Raw genomic sequence first — 16,492 nt, forward strand, 5'->3', positions numbered from 1 at the left:
CCAAATGAAAACATTTGGACAGGAAGTTCCAAAATTCAGCAACAACAGCACAAGTTCCAAGTTAGATATTTTGCTGCGAAGATGACAGCATCATCTTTTCTGGATTCCAAGGGAAAATTAAGTATTTCGATAAAATGAAAATCCAAACGCACTGTATTTATGAACCGTAACCATTGCCATTTCAAACCATTCATGGTCTGCAGTGAACCCCTGGAGGAGTGTGTCGTTAACAATAAAGTTTTTTTTTTTAATCTCACAAACACAGAGGGATCTCAAGCAGGACTTTATTTTATTTTTTTGGTTCATCTTGTAGTTTCGAGCATTTTATCATTGATGGAAGTGATCATTTAACCATTCATTATAGAGCAGCGCGCTCCATTTATGTCATGTCCTGAAATGGGATTTCCAAGCCTCAATAATGTGATCAGCTACAGATACGTTTAATAAAATATCCCAAAGATGTGATTTTCAAGCCCAAAACGGAGTCGAGCTATGCCGTTGGAGTGCATATGACATCATCCGCACAAATGGTCCAAGGTGATGGAAATTGAACTGGTTATACCGTTCGAGAGCAGCATCGGAACGGTGGAACGGCACGAAAAGCGATATTCCACCGAGCCACATCAACACCACCATTTTTGGACTTATTTTGCAAAATATTTGGCAAAAGCCAAGCCACTCTCACCCTCAGGGTGAAACACTTTCACACACAACATGCATTTATGGAAGAGTGGAAGCCTTGCTCGAAGGACAGTGCAATGACCGAATGATTCTAAATGCTCGGTATCCATGGAGCACTTGGTCTAAAACAGAACGAACCATTAGGGTTTGAAACATACACGTACTCGTAACTGACTATAACCTGACGTGCTATTTTCACAACCCTAACAATAGAATACAAGGCCCGATGTTAGGCAAATCCTTTCGATTCTTCACCCTTAAAGGGAAGAGAGAGAGCGAGAATGATCACGTTGCACGACTCCCACACTTGACTATATATAAAAATATCAAACGTGTTTACGTTTACAGCATGATAAGGCGAGTAAACATTGCATGAAGGAGGCAAGTGTGTAACTGTATTTTTGTTTTTTTTAACCCAAGGGTCTAGGCTCGTGGAGGAGCTGAACAACAAAGGGCAGCAGGTTCGCAAATGACCAAAGTGTATGGGACAGATGGACAGATATAACGAGGAATAGTACAACAGGTCACAACACATGCTTGGCAACCACAACTCCTCACACTTTAAGCTTTTAGCAGATTTTGGTCAAATTGAACCATCATAATCTGACACAAAAATATATATATATATATATATATATATTTAAACTTCCTGGCTTCTCAAGCTTGGGAGCAAACAGCTCAACTACAGAGTCTTTTCGGTTCAGAGATTGATGACACATGGCATCAAATACCATGCCGCTCAAGCAACCAAGCTCGTGTTCGAATGTATTACACTGTGTTCGTAGTCACTTGGGTGCCTGGGCAAGGCGAGCACGTGTGCAATCAGCACAAGGAAGTTCATGAACGCAGGGCACACTTGGGCCTTGCGAGATGCTTGGGGAGGTCAGCGAAGTTGGACGGACTTGCAAAAGGCTCATCTGCTTGGAAGAGGGTCGAGAGGAACTCAGTAACCTTGATATAGAAGGACACTTTAATTTGGCTTCTATGTTGTCTTGGTTTGGGACTTTATTGGGGTCAACTGTTGGAGTCTGTAGGCTGGAGTCAGTACTTTGAGTGAGTAGCACTTTACAGATTTCATCGTTGTCCCTGTTAAAGTTCCCTAAACAGTGATTTGTCGTCTCGCTACTACCTTCCTTTCTCGTATTTTCATTCTCTTTCCCATTTCTTACTGTGTCCTGTTGTTCTTCTTTAATCCTTACAGTGGAGGCACCAGGAGCAGGAAAGGGCACAGGGATCGGAATTGGTATCGGGATTGGCAGAGGAACCAGGATTGGGTAAGGCAGTATGAGGGTCGGTGGTGGGACCAGTTGAGAGAAACTAGTCATGAATCCTGGAGCTCGGCCTGGTTGATCAGCAAGTGGTGGAGGTGCCCTATGAAGATTTGGGATGGTCGGAGGGATGGGTCCGTTGATGGTTGCAGGAGTGTGGATGCGAGTTTCTGTCGACTGTTGGCATGTTGTCCTTGCTGGGGACGTGCTCGAAACTGGGGTTTGGTCAGGACAAGATGGCATTGATGGGCTGCCAGAAGGTTGCTTCCTGGGCTGGGCAGCAACTGGCAACATTGGAGCTGAAAATGAGGCTTTGCTTTCTTTTGCCCTTTTAGGCTGAGTTGATGCTGAGGGTGAATGCATGACCGATCGCTTACTTTCCACAGGTAAAGGGGATAACTGAATTGGATAAACATTATTTTCGGGACCTTGGGGGGGAATGGGAGAACGGGTGTCTTGAGAGGAAGGAGAAGTGGTTGGTGGCCTTCGCTCACAGTGAGGCAAATCCAGTGAAATCTTGGCCCCCGAGGACGGTAGGTTGGCGCGAGTTTCAGTATAAAAAATGTCCATCTTGTACCGCTGTAGACACTGAGCACTGCAAAAACGCAAGCGGCCATCACCATCACCAAACCCGAGATGGTCAAGCGTAGGACGGAGCTGCTTGCACCAGTCACACACCTAGAGTGAAAAAGTGGTGGGAAGGAAAATATGAATGCTGTATATGATGAGATGTAAAAAAGAAATGTGTGTGTATGTGTATGTGTATGTGTGTATATACATATATACATATACATGTATATGTATATTTTAGATTAATGAGGAAGTAATATGAGTGATGAAATGAAAGGTGAGTCGTGAGTCATGGGCATTACAAGCTCCAGGATTTAGACCTGAAAGACCGTAAGATTTACGATTTGGTGGTGCATTTATTTGTCGCTGAAATATATTTTTTAAATGTTGATTGACGACAAAAAGTGTATATTTGTTCTGTGGAATATAAATGAGTGATACGTGCATTGTAATCTCGGCGAAACCACATTTCCAGATCAGGCCCCCAAACAGTCGACTGCTCTGCGGGCAACAATGGCCGTTTTCAACTGGCTAGCATCGAACACGGACGGACCACCTGCAAAGGACCTGTTTGACTGTTTCTACTGCCACACGTCCTCGAGGAAAGGTAGTCCTCACTGCATGTAATTCGCAAAGAAGCCAAAGGTGAGAAAACTTCGTTAAATGGACAAGCCAAGTTGGAAATGACAACCAGAACCAGAGTTGTGCCCAAGTGGTGCTTCTTAAGATGTTAAGGAAAGAAGACCGTGGGGACATCAAGGGACATTACCACGTGGCGCTGCCATCTTATGATCCTATGTATTTGCACAATTTTTCACCCCTTCCAACCATCCCCCCTCTCCCGCTCTTCTTTCACATCATCCAGCCAAACGTGTCGCAGGCTTTAGAAATGAGGTGACGGAGGAAACGGTCCTCATTGCGTTCCTTTCTTGCGATCATGAAAAGCCACTGAAATAGCTGAGTAAGGCAGTTTTGCTTGAATTAATTTTTTTGATCGGCCCTTTCTTTTGCATTGAATTAACCGGACAGTCCTTCAATTCCATGATGGAAATGTACAGACAATGGCCATGTCTGACAAAAAGCACAAGATGACGTCTGCCAAGAAAGGGATGATGAATGATTTTAAATTACATTCCTGCTGCTTTTGCAGTTGCAACACAAGAGATGTGCATTGGAGGATCGGTCAAGAGAAGGAACATCCCTCAACTACACTTATTAGCTCACCTGGACTTTAGTCCCGTAAGCTTATGCGATTGAGCAGTGTCCGTAGGTCAGTCAGTCAGTCAGCAAGTCCATAAACACTTCAGTCATTATCGCTTGAACAAAACATGACTTTGATGAAACTTGGCCACAAGCTTCATATCTGATGCCTAACGAAGGTGTATCAACCGCATCAAAATCTGCGCTCATCAGAGGGGGTTTACGGGGATTTTTGAACTACACACACGATTTTGAAGAAACTTGACGACAACCTTAATTACCCCTGATGTAGCAAAGTTTGCTCTGCATTAAAAAACAAAAGTCCTTAAAGTATTTAGTGTGTGTGTGTGTGTGTGTGTGTGTGTGTGTGTGTGTGTGTGTGTGTGTGTGTGTGTGTGTGTGTGTGTGTGTGTGTGTGTGTGTGTGTGTGTGTGTGTGTGTGTGTGTGTGTGTGTGTGTATGTGTATACGAGACTCGACAAAGTGTACAAAAACAACAAACAAACCCCAACTCATCCACCAAGTTTTGTCACAACTCGTCCATAACTTTTTGAGACATTCTGCTCACAGACAGACAAACAGGGGTGAAAACATAACCTCCGTCCATCTTCAGTGGCAGAGGTAATAACATCCATTTTGTTGTAACGCGGTCAATATGTTGTTAATTCTTTTTAAAAAAAAAATAACCTTGTCTCGAGGGTTTAATGTTTCATCAGGTCTCCAACCCACCAGAATCCATCTGTTACACCGAGGGTGTGATGCGGTTTTCTTGGCCCGTATTACATTTTTGGTTCAGATCACTCCGTACACCACTGTAAGACTTCATTCTTTGCACCGACGAGGTGTTGGAAAACAGAAGACCTGCTCCTGAAGTCCATCACGCTTTTGTCTTCCTGCCTTGTGTATGTTGAAACGTCGCCGTCAGACATCGGCTTCATGTCAAAACATTGTGTATGTCTTCATGCTTTATCCTTTATGACCTCCTTTGAACACAGTGTTGTGCTTTCTGGATATTGCATTTTGCAAGAGTTGCCAATACAGGAAGACCGGTGGATGTCTTGAAGGGCAGTTTGATCAGTGCATGCACAAAGTGTAGGGACAAGATCGTTATATGGACACCCACTCTGATGGGCATTTAAAACCTTTCTGCTGTCCAACAATTGCAATCAAATATTTGCACAATTTTCACACCGATTAGGAGCTCAAACAGAGAAGAACGGAGAGGACAAATAAAAAAGGAAATTTGATAAAAAATAAAATAAAATAAGGGGGGGGGGAGGGAAAGAGAGAATAGGCCTTCCGCTGGCATTCACCATTGTCACCAAAAATTTCAGTTGTAAAACATCATGTTCATTTAATAACAAAGATTGCTTTTCAGCAGGAATTGGAACTCAATGTAGCAATCCCAACGGTACCATTATTATTGAACGACAACAGGAACCCTTCAGAATAAAGCGTGACAGCTACGGAAGGAGCACACAAAATAATATCTGGTAATATTTCTCAAAGCAATGTAAAATATATATATATATATATATAATTATAATTGAATGTGGAAGGAGCACAAACACAACAACAACAACAACTAGAAGGGCACTCGGTAGAGCGCATACCTCCATCATGCAATTCCTGATCCCGAAGAACATAATGGGCCCAATATATATTTTTTGAAATATCATGCTATCTGTCATTCTGGAATCATCTCTCAATGATGAAGAATCACTTAAAAAATTAATTAAAACATTCTCGTAGCCGGATCTGGATTCGTATCTTCACCGAAATCGAATCACTTAGTCCTTGTCAGACACCCGACCTGTCCACCACGTTTTGTCCGAATCCGTCTAAAAGTTTTGAGATATCCTGCACACAAACAGACAGACAAACAGACAGACAAACGGGTGAAAACATAACCCCATTCCATCTTCGGTGGTGAAGGTAATAACAACAACCATAGCCATGCTGACAGCAACAATGAGAACGTCATTCGGTCGAGAGCATACCTCTGCCCCGCTGATCAGTTTAAGTATAATTTCCGACGGACAGACCAATTCTCCACCCAGACCTGAACCAAAATCTAATCGGCTTGTTCTTGTCACCTAACCAAATCATCCACAAACTTTTGTCATAACTTGTCCATCACTTTTTGAAATAACGTGCAATATATCGTTTTAGCCCAATCTCTCAACGGTGTCGAAGAATCACTTTTTTAAATCCCAGTACCCGGATCCGGATCCGCATTTTCACCCAAATTGATTCAATTCGTCCATGTCACACACCCAACTTGTCCACCAAATTTTATCTGGATCCATCCTTAACTTTTTAAGAAATCCTACTCACAGCGGACAGAGAGACAGAGGTGAAAATACAACTTCAGCCCACCTACGGTGGCGGAGGTAACACCAACAACTACACATTATAAAACACCCTTTTCGGTGTGTTTCACTTCATTTCACACCCTGATTGGGACTCACAGACAGACATGCAATATGTTCGTGAAGTCCAACATGCCGTCTTATGATTAAACCACTCAGCGAAGTGACAGGTCTTAAATGCTTGTAATATATCGTAGTCAATAAAACGATTGCGATTTGGTGTTCATGTTAAGAATAGTGTTGAGGGAAAAGGTTAAAAAGAAATCACAACAGCCATACAGCCTGGTGTTGGCTCAGTGGTTCGGGTGGCGGCTTGGGATCCTCGGGTCCTGAGTTCGAGCCCCGTCGGCCGCTGAATTAATACACCAGGGGGTTGACTCAGCCCGTCATCCTTCCGAGGTCGGCGAAATGAGTACCAGTTCCAGTGTGTGTACTGGTAGAGGGGCACTGCATCAGCGACACAGTTGCGCTTGAAGAAATGATAGCTACCCCGGCAGCTAAGCTGCCATACGACCACAACAGCCATTACTTCTAACAATTTTACCAATAAATTTGTCCACAATTCGAACAAATCTCATCAAAATTCAAACACTGTGTCGTTTTAATGTCAGCCAAGACGGGGTCGGCTGAGGATAGGCGATGCGCAGTCAAAACCAGTCCAGGGATGAAGTAGTCGAGTAGAGGAGCTTTTCTTTTGCTCTACACTGTGAGTTAATTTGCTTCTGATTTCTTAAAAATAATTCCCCAATTAATAAAAATTACCCCCGTGCGGGGGTGACGGTCATCTCTATAATACCACAAGTTCTCAATGTTCAGTTATGACCGAAGACTACTGTGCAGTTCTACTGTGCAGCTCGAACTGCGCAGCTCCGTTAAAGGTGACTCGGCATTTTGTCGCGCGCACGAAATTATATTTTGAAAATAAATGACGACGTTTACATTTCGGGTTTTGAAACTTTTGCATCTTCGGCGGAAAATGTATAAATATAAAAGGCTAAAAATGTGTTTTATATTTATATTTCATTTCTCCTTCCTTCTTTGCGAATGGCATCGGCGTTTTTGGCCATCTTCCAGATCACGTGACGATCAAACGGGAAGGAAATTGAAAAATCTGTCCGGTTAGATACAAGATAATATTTTTTACTATCATAATCAATAAACAGTTGCCGAATATCTTGTAGAATGGCAGACTGGATAGGTTTTGAAAATGGCGATTTTTATAACTTACGTGACCTCGTGACCTTGACCCTGACCTTGAACCCAGACAAAAGTTAGATCGTTGAGCAACACTCATCGACCTCTACCCACATACTGTTTCATTAAGATCAGAAAGAAAAATTGTTGACGGACGGACGGACAGACGGACATTTGGTCCGGCTTTTTTAGGTCATCTCGGTAGAGATGACCTAATAAAGGATGTATTTGGTACCAAGAGTATGCTCTTCAAATTAAAAAAAATAAAAAAAATGAAGGATGGTAAATCACAGAATTCTGGTGGCCATTGCTTCCGGCAGCATTCTGACGGGAGTTGTTGTTGTCGACGATCTGTGGCCCTCACGTCCGAAGAGACGATTTTGAGCCACATCTATACTACAAGAGATGTCTCTCTGTCTGTGTCACCATTTTTCTCAGAGATGGTCTAATGGATCTTTTACAAACTTTCAGAGGTTCATCAGTGTGGTGGTCGTATGGCAGCTTAGCTGCCGGGGTAGCAATCATTTCTTGAAGCGTGACTGTGTCGCTGATGCAGTGCCCCTCTACCAGTACACACACTGGAACTGGTACTCGTTTCGCCGACCTCGGAAGGATGACAGGCTGAGTCAACCACCTGGTGTGTATTAATTCAGCAGCCGACGGGGCTTGAACTCAGGACCCGAGGATCCCAAGCCGCCACCCGAAACCACTGAGCCAACACCAGGCTACAGGTTCATCAGTGAGTGCCGGAGAGTGTTTTAGGCAAACAAACAAAAAATTGAAAAAAAAGGTTTGTTTGTTTTTTTTCTTTTTTAATCACTCTATAGTGCCCAAGACTTTATAGCTACGTGAAAGGTAATATTAAATGATGCCCGACGCCATTCCTTAGACATTAAAGGATGTAGGGAAGTGCTTATATCCCCACAAAAAAAAAAAAACTAGGAAAATACCAAAATCTAATTTCTTCAAAATGCCACCAGGATTAGAACAGCACCCAGCAACACCGGGTAACTCAACTTGTACAATATAAAGAGGCAAATTAAGTGTCCAGGTAAGGTGGAGAACGTCCGAAGACCAGGAAAAAGGTCATTATCTGCAACGAGGCACCCGTCCTTGAAGGACAATTGCAATGAGACACCAAATACCGGAAGTTTGACAACTTGTATCAGTCACTCTGTGGGGGGAGATGACATCTGCTCGCAAGTGTACAAGGCAAGAATAAATTCAGTCTCCCAGTCAGTTTCACCATTTCAATGCAAACGTTTAGTCCATCAGTTACTGAGTCGGTCACAAGCAGTCACGTAATGATATGGGTTGTGTTGCTTCAGATTTGTCGTTTGAATTGGGAGTTGGTAAAATAAAACAATGTTGTCGTTGTCCAAGTATGGGCATACCCTAGCCACGAGAGCCTGGTCTTGGCTTAATGGCTAAGGTGGCTGGCTTAAAATCTTAAGGTCTTGAGTTTGAACATCCGTCAACCATTTAATCAAAACCAGGTGGGATTGAGTCAGCCTTGCATCCTTCCGAGGTCGGTAAAACGAGTAAATACCATGTCCGTTGTACTCGTAATAGAGGACGCTGCATCAGTGGCACAGCCGCACCCCCAGAAAATGATGCAACCAGCAGCCACAGGCTGTGCACAATAGCTAGCTAGCGACCCAAGCGACTTCTGCGTTACTTTCCAGTTTGTAGTAAATTTGTTGGGAATATACATCTCACCAATAAAAGCTCGATTTGAATCTTGAAATTGTCGTATTCAGTGTGTGTGTGTGTGTGTGTGTGTGTGTGTGTGTGTGTGTGTGTGTGTGTGTGTGTGTGTGTGTGTGTGTGTGTGTGTGTGTGTGTGTGTACTGTCGAGGCTCGTAGGAGAGCGAACACACAGAACATACAACAAGGGGAGCAGGAGATAAGACGGCGGGAGAAGGAAGGAAAAAGAGTGTGGAACAGAGACATAAGGAAATCTGTGGAAGGGAGAGGGATGGGGTGGGGTACACAGGGTAAACAAGATGGACATTTCAGGGACTTTCAGGTCCTTACCTGACAGGGACTTTCAGGAAGGAAAGCAAGGAATTTGAAGAAGGTGGGTTTGGGGTGGATTAACGGGGTAGAAAATATCATGGTTGTGGATGGGGGTAGATAAGAGATGGTGGTGAACAGCTGTTTTGAAGACCTGGAGGGAAGAATGGGATTGAAGAAAGTGTGGAGTTTGTTCCAAAGGTGGGAAAAAAAAAGAGTGAAGGTGAACAGTGATTCTAGATTTTGGTAGTTTTACCAGAAGGGGGTTGGTGGTGGACCTTGAGCACCCTGCAAAAATATGGTGGTGGGGGGGGGGGCTGGGGGACAGATAGCAGACAGAGCAAGAAGGGCGAGGCTAGAGAGGAGACGGTCGTAAACAACAAGAGCACCTGTGGTGAGAGAATGAGAGACCCAAAGAATCAGACTCACTGCGGGAGATACCAATGATCCTAAATGCCTTGGTTTCTACAACGTGGAGACGAGAAAGGTGGGAGGCAGGAGCACCAGCCCAAAGAGGAGAGCAGTACTCCATTAGGCTGTGGCTGAAAGCTTTGTATGTGGTCAGGAGCTCAGGTGTGCCAAGAAAGGACTTTGTGCAACAGAAGATATCCAGTCAGTGACTATCTTTGGATAGTGAGACGCAGATAGTGAGACGCAGAAGCTTGAATGAAAGGACTTCTTCAAGAGGATTGTTGAGAAAGTGGATGAGGGGGGGGGGTGGGTGGTTCCAGATGGTTCTTTTGGAGAGACATAGTGAGAGTGTGAGATTTGTCAGGATTGTAAGACATGTTCCACGTGTTGGACCAGCTCGTGATTTTATCCAGATCTGCAGTGAGCGAAGAAGCTGCTGCTTGCTGATCTGAGGGATGACAGATGGTACGGCAGAGGGTGGAATCATCAGCAAAGAGATATAGAGGATTTTCCAGAGAGTCGGAGAGATCATTGATGAAAACCAGAAAAAGAACAGGGCCCAGAACGCTACCTTGAGGAACTCCAGCCTGGACAGGAAGGGGGGATGAAAGAACTCCATTTAGGGCCACACGTTGACTGTGACAGGAGGGGAAGTCTGCGAGCCATGAGTGGAGATGGCCTTGGATACCATAGGAAGAGAGTTTGGTGAGTAGGGCAGGGTGCCAGACCATGTCAAAAGCACGTGATATGTCCAGGGATACGGCTCGGATTTCCTGTCTGGCATTGAGGGCTTCCATCCATTGTTGGGAGAGCAGAAGCAGCATATCCAGGGTAGAGTGACCTGGTCTGAAACCAAATTGATGATCAGAAATCAAGCCATTGGAGAAGAGGAAGGATTTAATGTCTGAAGCGATGATGGATTCCATAACCTCGCTGGCTAGCCGAAGCCCCGTCACAGACTTATTCCGTTCATTCAACCACCCTCACCAGCTCACTCACACTCGAGGGACATGGACTGGACAGGGCGTGCTTGCCCCCGCCTACTCATCCCCCACCCCTGCCCCATTCCCCCCCCACCTTCAATTTGCTTACCCCCGCCCAAAAATTTAATTACCCCGGCCCCGCCTCTTCACTCCCCGACCCCCGGCTCTTGATTCCCCGCCCCACTTGCCCCTGGGCCCCCGCCCCCTGTCCACCCCTCACACTCAACCCCGCCTAATTCACCCCAGCCCCCGCCACATTTCCCCCCGTTTCCCGCTTTAAATTTGCTTACCCCCGCCCAAAATTTGCTCACCTTGCCCCCCGCCTCTTCACTCCCTGCCCCCGTCTTTTCATCCCCCGCCCCCGCCTCTTCACTCCTCGCCCCCATCTCAACGAAAAGCGTTTATTCTGCTTCAGAATTGAAGTTTGACTGTTGCCACTATGTGCGATGCACTCTCACAGGTACGAAGTTTCTTTCAGTCTAGGTCACAGGACCGAGAAAAACGTGACGCGACCGCGAGGAGGAGCATAAAATTGGTCCTTCAGTATTAATATACAGAAGAGACAATGTTTCTTGTTCCATTTTTTTTGTGTCAAATTCACATTCTGAGGTAGTCAGCATTTGCAGAAGAGGGTTTTACATTGCAGACGCTATTTTGGAGGAGTGGAATTGCACCTCTCAGCGGTAACGGTCTGTCGACGACAGACGTAATGACGTCACCGAATGACCGATGATGTCATGACGTCCTAACGCCTCTCAGCGGTGACGTCACACGTCGCCATGTAAACGAAAAGTGTTTATTCTGCTTCAGAGTTGAAGTTTGACTATTGCCACTATATGCGATGCACTCTTATTGGTACGAAGTCTCTTTCAGTCCAGGTTACAGTACCGAGAAAAACGTGACGCGACCGCGAGGAGGAGCACAAAATTGGTCCTTCAGTATTAATATATAGATGATGATTGGGAGAAGGTTGATTGGTCTGTTGTTGCAGGGATTTGTTTTTGCACCTTTTTATGCAGAGCAGTAATGTTTGCTGATTTCTGAGCAGATGGCAGTTGACCTTGAGCAAATGAGGGTGAACAGAACAGAGATGCAGAGGGCAGTTGAAGATTGGAGGATGTGGAGTGATGAGATGGAAGAGAGAGGGCAAGGGAAGGAGGCAGCTTTGTGGATGTGAGGGGGGCAACTTTGAGAAGGGGAATAAGGGGGAGATTGGAGGGAGAAGGGTGAGAGGGGAGAGTTGAGGAAGAAGGGTGAGGGGTGAGTTTTGAGAAAGGTGAGAGGGAAGTTTGGAGAGGGGATAGTGGGAAGGTTGTTTTGAGAAGGAGGGTTGAGAGGGAAGACTGAGGGCAGGCATGGCCAAGGTGCAGGAGGGGGATGGGAGAGGTGGGGAGAGGGGAAGGATGACACTTGGTGGAGGTATGGTGAAGAAGTGAGTGAGCAGGGGGAGGTACAAGATTTGAGGGGTTGGGAAGAGGGGGAGGTGTGCTGAGAGGGAGGAAGGAGCACGTTTGTGGTATTGAGGAGTGTACTGATTGAGAGAGTGAGATATCTGTTAGGTTAGAATGGAGGCCACAGACGTTCGAACACACAGACATTGGGACAACAGAGGAGGAGCTGATACTGAAGCAGAAGACAGTGAAGAGGTGCTAAGAGTGGAGGTAGGATGAGGGGCAAGAGAGGAGGGGTAATGAGAGGGTTAACAGGTGAGGGGTTAGGAGGAGGTAGATTTAAGTAGGTGGTGTGAATTGTCACTGAAGTTGGAAAAAAGGACGATTGATGGAACACGAACATGCATTGTTAAGTGGGATTTTTAAAATGTTTAAGTCAGAGATATGATTTAAGACATTACGTGAGGGATGTAATAAAGGAGAATTAAGAGAATGGAGAAAAGAAACTTTGTAACAAGTGGGACTTTTGAGACACGAGATGAAGGAAAGGTCGAATAACAAGGACAAATGTGTCCAAGCGGGGGGCAAGGTAAAACCCACTTGGTGGGAGTACCTCCTGTGCAGCTTCCCTTCGCAGGGCAGCTCACCGGATGACGGGATTGGGGAAAAGCCTTCGGGACCCCCAATCTTTGATGAAAGGAGGGAAACTACGGGGTAACATCCCTGGATCAGATTGCGGGAGAGTGTGTCGGAGTGGTGCTGAGGTGTCGTCCACCAGACGGCGGTCTCCTTTGGTTCACCTGAAGCGGTCCCTTCGGGTGGGTGCCTGGAATGTCCTATCCCTAAGAGAGGATGATCACCTGTCTCTGTTATCATCTGAGCTCAAGCGTTTGGACATCGGGATTGCAGTTCTCTCTGAGGTTCGGAGACCGGATTGCGGCGAGATAATGGTGGGTGGTTACACCTACTATTGGTCTGGTCGCTCTGATGGTTACCATACCCAAGGAGTTGCTGTAGCTGTGTCCAATAAGCTGACCCCAATGATAATTGAGGTAACACCGGTCAACAAGCGTATTATGAGATTAAGGATTCGTCACTCCTTGGGTGTCATTTCCCTGGTCTCTGTTTATGCTCCGACTGAGGCGAGTGATCTCACCGTGAAGGATGCATTCTACGCCACGCGCGAGTCTGTGGTTGATCAGTGTCCCAGACGAGATACACTTCTAGTCTTGGGGGATTTCAATGCATCGACTGGAACTGATAGGGATGGTTATGAGGTGTGTGTTGGTCCCCATGGGTCAGGAACTGTGAACCAGAATAGCACTAAGTTCCTTGACTTTGCAAGAAGTCATGGACTTAGGGTGGCTGGTTCATGGTTTCAGCACCCACAAGGTCATCGCTGGACTTGGTATTCCAACGCTGGCGGTGCGGCAAAGGAGATTGACCATGTCCTCGTTGACGGTCACTGGAGGATGATCCAGAACTGCAGGGTCTACCGGAGTGCTCAGTTCCTCAATACTGACCACAGGCTTGTTGTAGCAACTCTAAAGCTGCACCTTAAATCCTGGAGAATGGTACCATCCCAGCCGAGGCTGGATGTTGGCAAGCTCAGGGATGAGAGAGTAGCTGAGGAATTTGTGAACAGGCTGAGTGGATACTTGGGGGGGTCTGGGTGCTTTGGGGGGGGTCCTGAAGAGTTGTGGAGTGCCTTCAAGACCACCGTCCTTGATGTTGCCGGTGGATGGCTTGGAACTCACCGCAGGGCAAAGAAGAATTTTGTCTCTCAAGGGACACTGGATACCATTGACCAGAGTCGCAGGGCCAGGCTGAATGGCAGAGCTGAGCTGTTCACGGAGCTGAGGCGTAAAACTGTACGTGCACTGAGGGTGGACAAGGAGGCCGATGTGCGAGGAATCTGTGAGGGGGTAGAGCATCACCTGTGGACAGGTGATTCTCGTCCCGCTTACAGGGGAATTCGCGCATTGCGTTCATCCAAGCCCATCCCTCGGAGCACTGCAGTTAGAGCAGAGAGTGGTAGGCTCTTGACAGAGGAGTCTGAAGTGAAGGCCCGCTGGCCCGGTTACTTTGAGTGGTTGTACCGGGCTGATCCCCCAGCTGTCGAGTTGGACGTCAAGGGTGTTACAATCCCTGTTGCTGACCCTCGAATCAACTGTGGTCCACCTTCGCTTGTGGAAACACGGGCTGCGGTGAACCAGTTGAAACGGGGCAAAGCTCCAGGGATCTGTGGCATCCATGCTGAACTTCTCAAGGCTGGTGGAAATGCTGCACTCGTGTCGTTGCATGCAGTTTTGTGCTCTGCCTGGAACACAGGCATCATCCCAACTGACTGGAAGAGGGGCCTTGTTGTCCCTCTCTGGAAAGGGAAGGGTGATCGCCAAGACTGCAACAACTACCGAGGGGTGACGCTGCTCTCAGTGCCGGGCAAGGTCTTTGCTCGGATAATTCTCGATAGGGTTCGCCGCCATCTGCTTGAGCACCAGCGTCCAGAGCAGTCAGGCTTTACACCAAAGAGGTCAACGATTGACCGTATCCTTGCTCTTCGTGTCCTCACCGAATGCAGACGAGAGTTTTGGCAGGGGCTGCTTGCAGCCTATGTTGACCTCTGTAAAGTGTTCGATTCAGTGAATCGGGATGCCCTCTAGAGGATTCTTGGTCTTCGTGGGGTGCCACCAAAACTGATCGATCTGATGTCTGAACTCTACTCTGGTACTGAGAGTGCTGTGAAGTGTGGTGGTACCATCTCTGACTTATTTCCAGTTGTTACTGGAGTTCGTCAGGGGTGTTTACTGGCCCCCACACTTTTCAGCACTTGTATGGACTGGATTTTAGGGAGGATGTCAGAGAGATCAAGCTGCGGTGCATCATTTGGGAATGTCAAGATCTCGGACCTTGATTTTGCAGATGATGCAGTCATCTTTGCGGAGACTTTAGATATCCTTTTGGGGGCCCTCGAGGTGCTGAATGAGGAGTCGGAGCCGTTGGGATTACGGATTTCTTGGGTCAAAACTAAGATCCAGGCTTTCGGTGACATCTTGGATGCTGCTGTCCTGTCTGTGTCTGTGGTGAGGATGTTGAGGTCGTGGAGAGATTCATCTACCTTGGCAGTGATATTCATGTCTCTGCTGGCTGTGAGTCAGAGGTCAATAGACGTCTGGGTCGGGCCTGGGGAGTCATGGATTCACTGGATCATGGGGTGTGGCGCTGCCGATACCTGTGCGGGAGGACGAAAGTCCGAGTCTTCAGGTCCTTGGTACTTCCAGTCTTGCTCGATGGATGCGAGACTTGGACTCTAACCAAGGATCTGAGACGGAGACTTAATTCCTTTGGTACCAGGTCTCTTCGGAGAATCCTTGGCTATCGCTGGTCGGATTTTGTGTCCAACGAGCGGTTGCTGAGACTCGGATGAGATTTGTTACCTGCATAGTCCGTCAGCGTCAGTTGCGGCTGTATGGACATGTGGCTCGTTTTCCTGACGCTGATCCTGCTCACCAGATTCTCTCAGCGGGGGAGTCTCGTAAGTGGAGGAGGCCAGTGGGCCGACCACGTTCCTCGTGGTTGCAGCAGGTTGACCATCATGTCAAGGAGATGGGGATGGGCCTGGCATCTGCCTGGGGGATGGCCAGACAGAGGCCCCTGGAGTACCGGCGGAAAGTGGACGCAGCGATGCGCTGTTCTGGCACATGCTTCCATACCTGACCTGACCTGCCGCATCCTTAAGGCAATAACAACAACTTCCGATATTTCATCACGCGCCTTGATGGAGCCAATAGCGAGACCTGTCATGGAGGCTCCTGTTCATGGCGAGAAAATAGTGTATTTACGAATTTACAACACATTAAATGGAATAATCTTTAAATAGTAACGTGAACTTTTCGAAACTTTAAAGCAAATGTCCGAATATATTTAAAAGTTGATGATAGACGCTCTCAAAAGGAATCCTCAATGTGAGGATGTGTACAAGTGTTTAGTATTTAAGGAGATTCGGATCCTGTATATAAAAGAGCCGAGTCAAAAAGGTTTTGGAAGAAGAAGAAGAATAAGAAGAAGAAAAGAAGAATAAGAAGAAGAAAAGAAGAATAAGAAGAAGAAAATAAGAATAAGAAGAAGAAAAGAAGAATAAGAAGAAGAAAAGAAGAAAAGAAGAAAAGAAGAAAAGAAGAAAAGAAGAAAAGAAGAAAAGAAGAAAAGAAGAAAAGAAGAAAAGAAGAAAAGAAGAAAAGAAGAAAAGAAGAATAAGAAGAAAAGAATAAGAAGAAAAGAATAAGAAGAAAAGAATAAGAAGAAAAGAATAAGAAGAAAAGAATAAGAAGAAAAGAATAAGAAGAAAAGAATAAGAAGAAAAGAAGAATAAGAAAAGAAGAATAAGAAAAGAAGAATAAGAAAAGA

General features: G+C 46.1%; 1 protein-coding gene across 1 annotated transcript in view; it reads right to left on the reverse strand.

Moving 5' to 3' along the window:
* Positions 1-268: 268 nt before the first annotated feature.
* LOC147011664 (uncharacterized) overlaps positions 269-16,492 on the reverse strand; it is a 42,562-nt gene continuing 26,338 nt past the window's right edge. Inside the window, exon 5 of the mRNA XM_085857148.1 lies at positions 269-2,627. Within this exon, the coding sequence (XP_085713274.1) occupies positions 1,467-2,627 (1,161 nt within the window). The 3' untranslated portion in view covers positions 269-1,466. The remainder of the gene's footprint in view (positions 2,628-16,492) is intronic.

This window comes from Eptatretus burgeri, chromosome 15 (assembly GCF_056783735.1).
Source record: "Eptatretus burgeri isolate ZD-2024b chromosome 15, Ebu_testis_v1, whole genome shotgun sequence".
Lineage (NCBI taxonomy): Eukaryota > Metazoa > Chordata > Myxini > Myxiniformes > Myxinidae > Eptatretus > Eptatretus burgeri.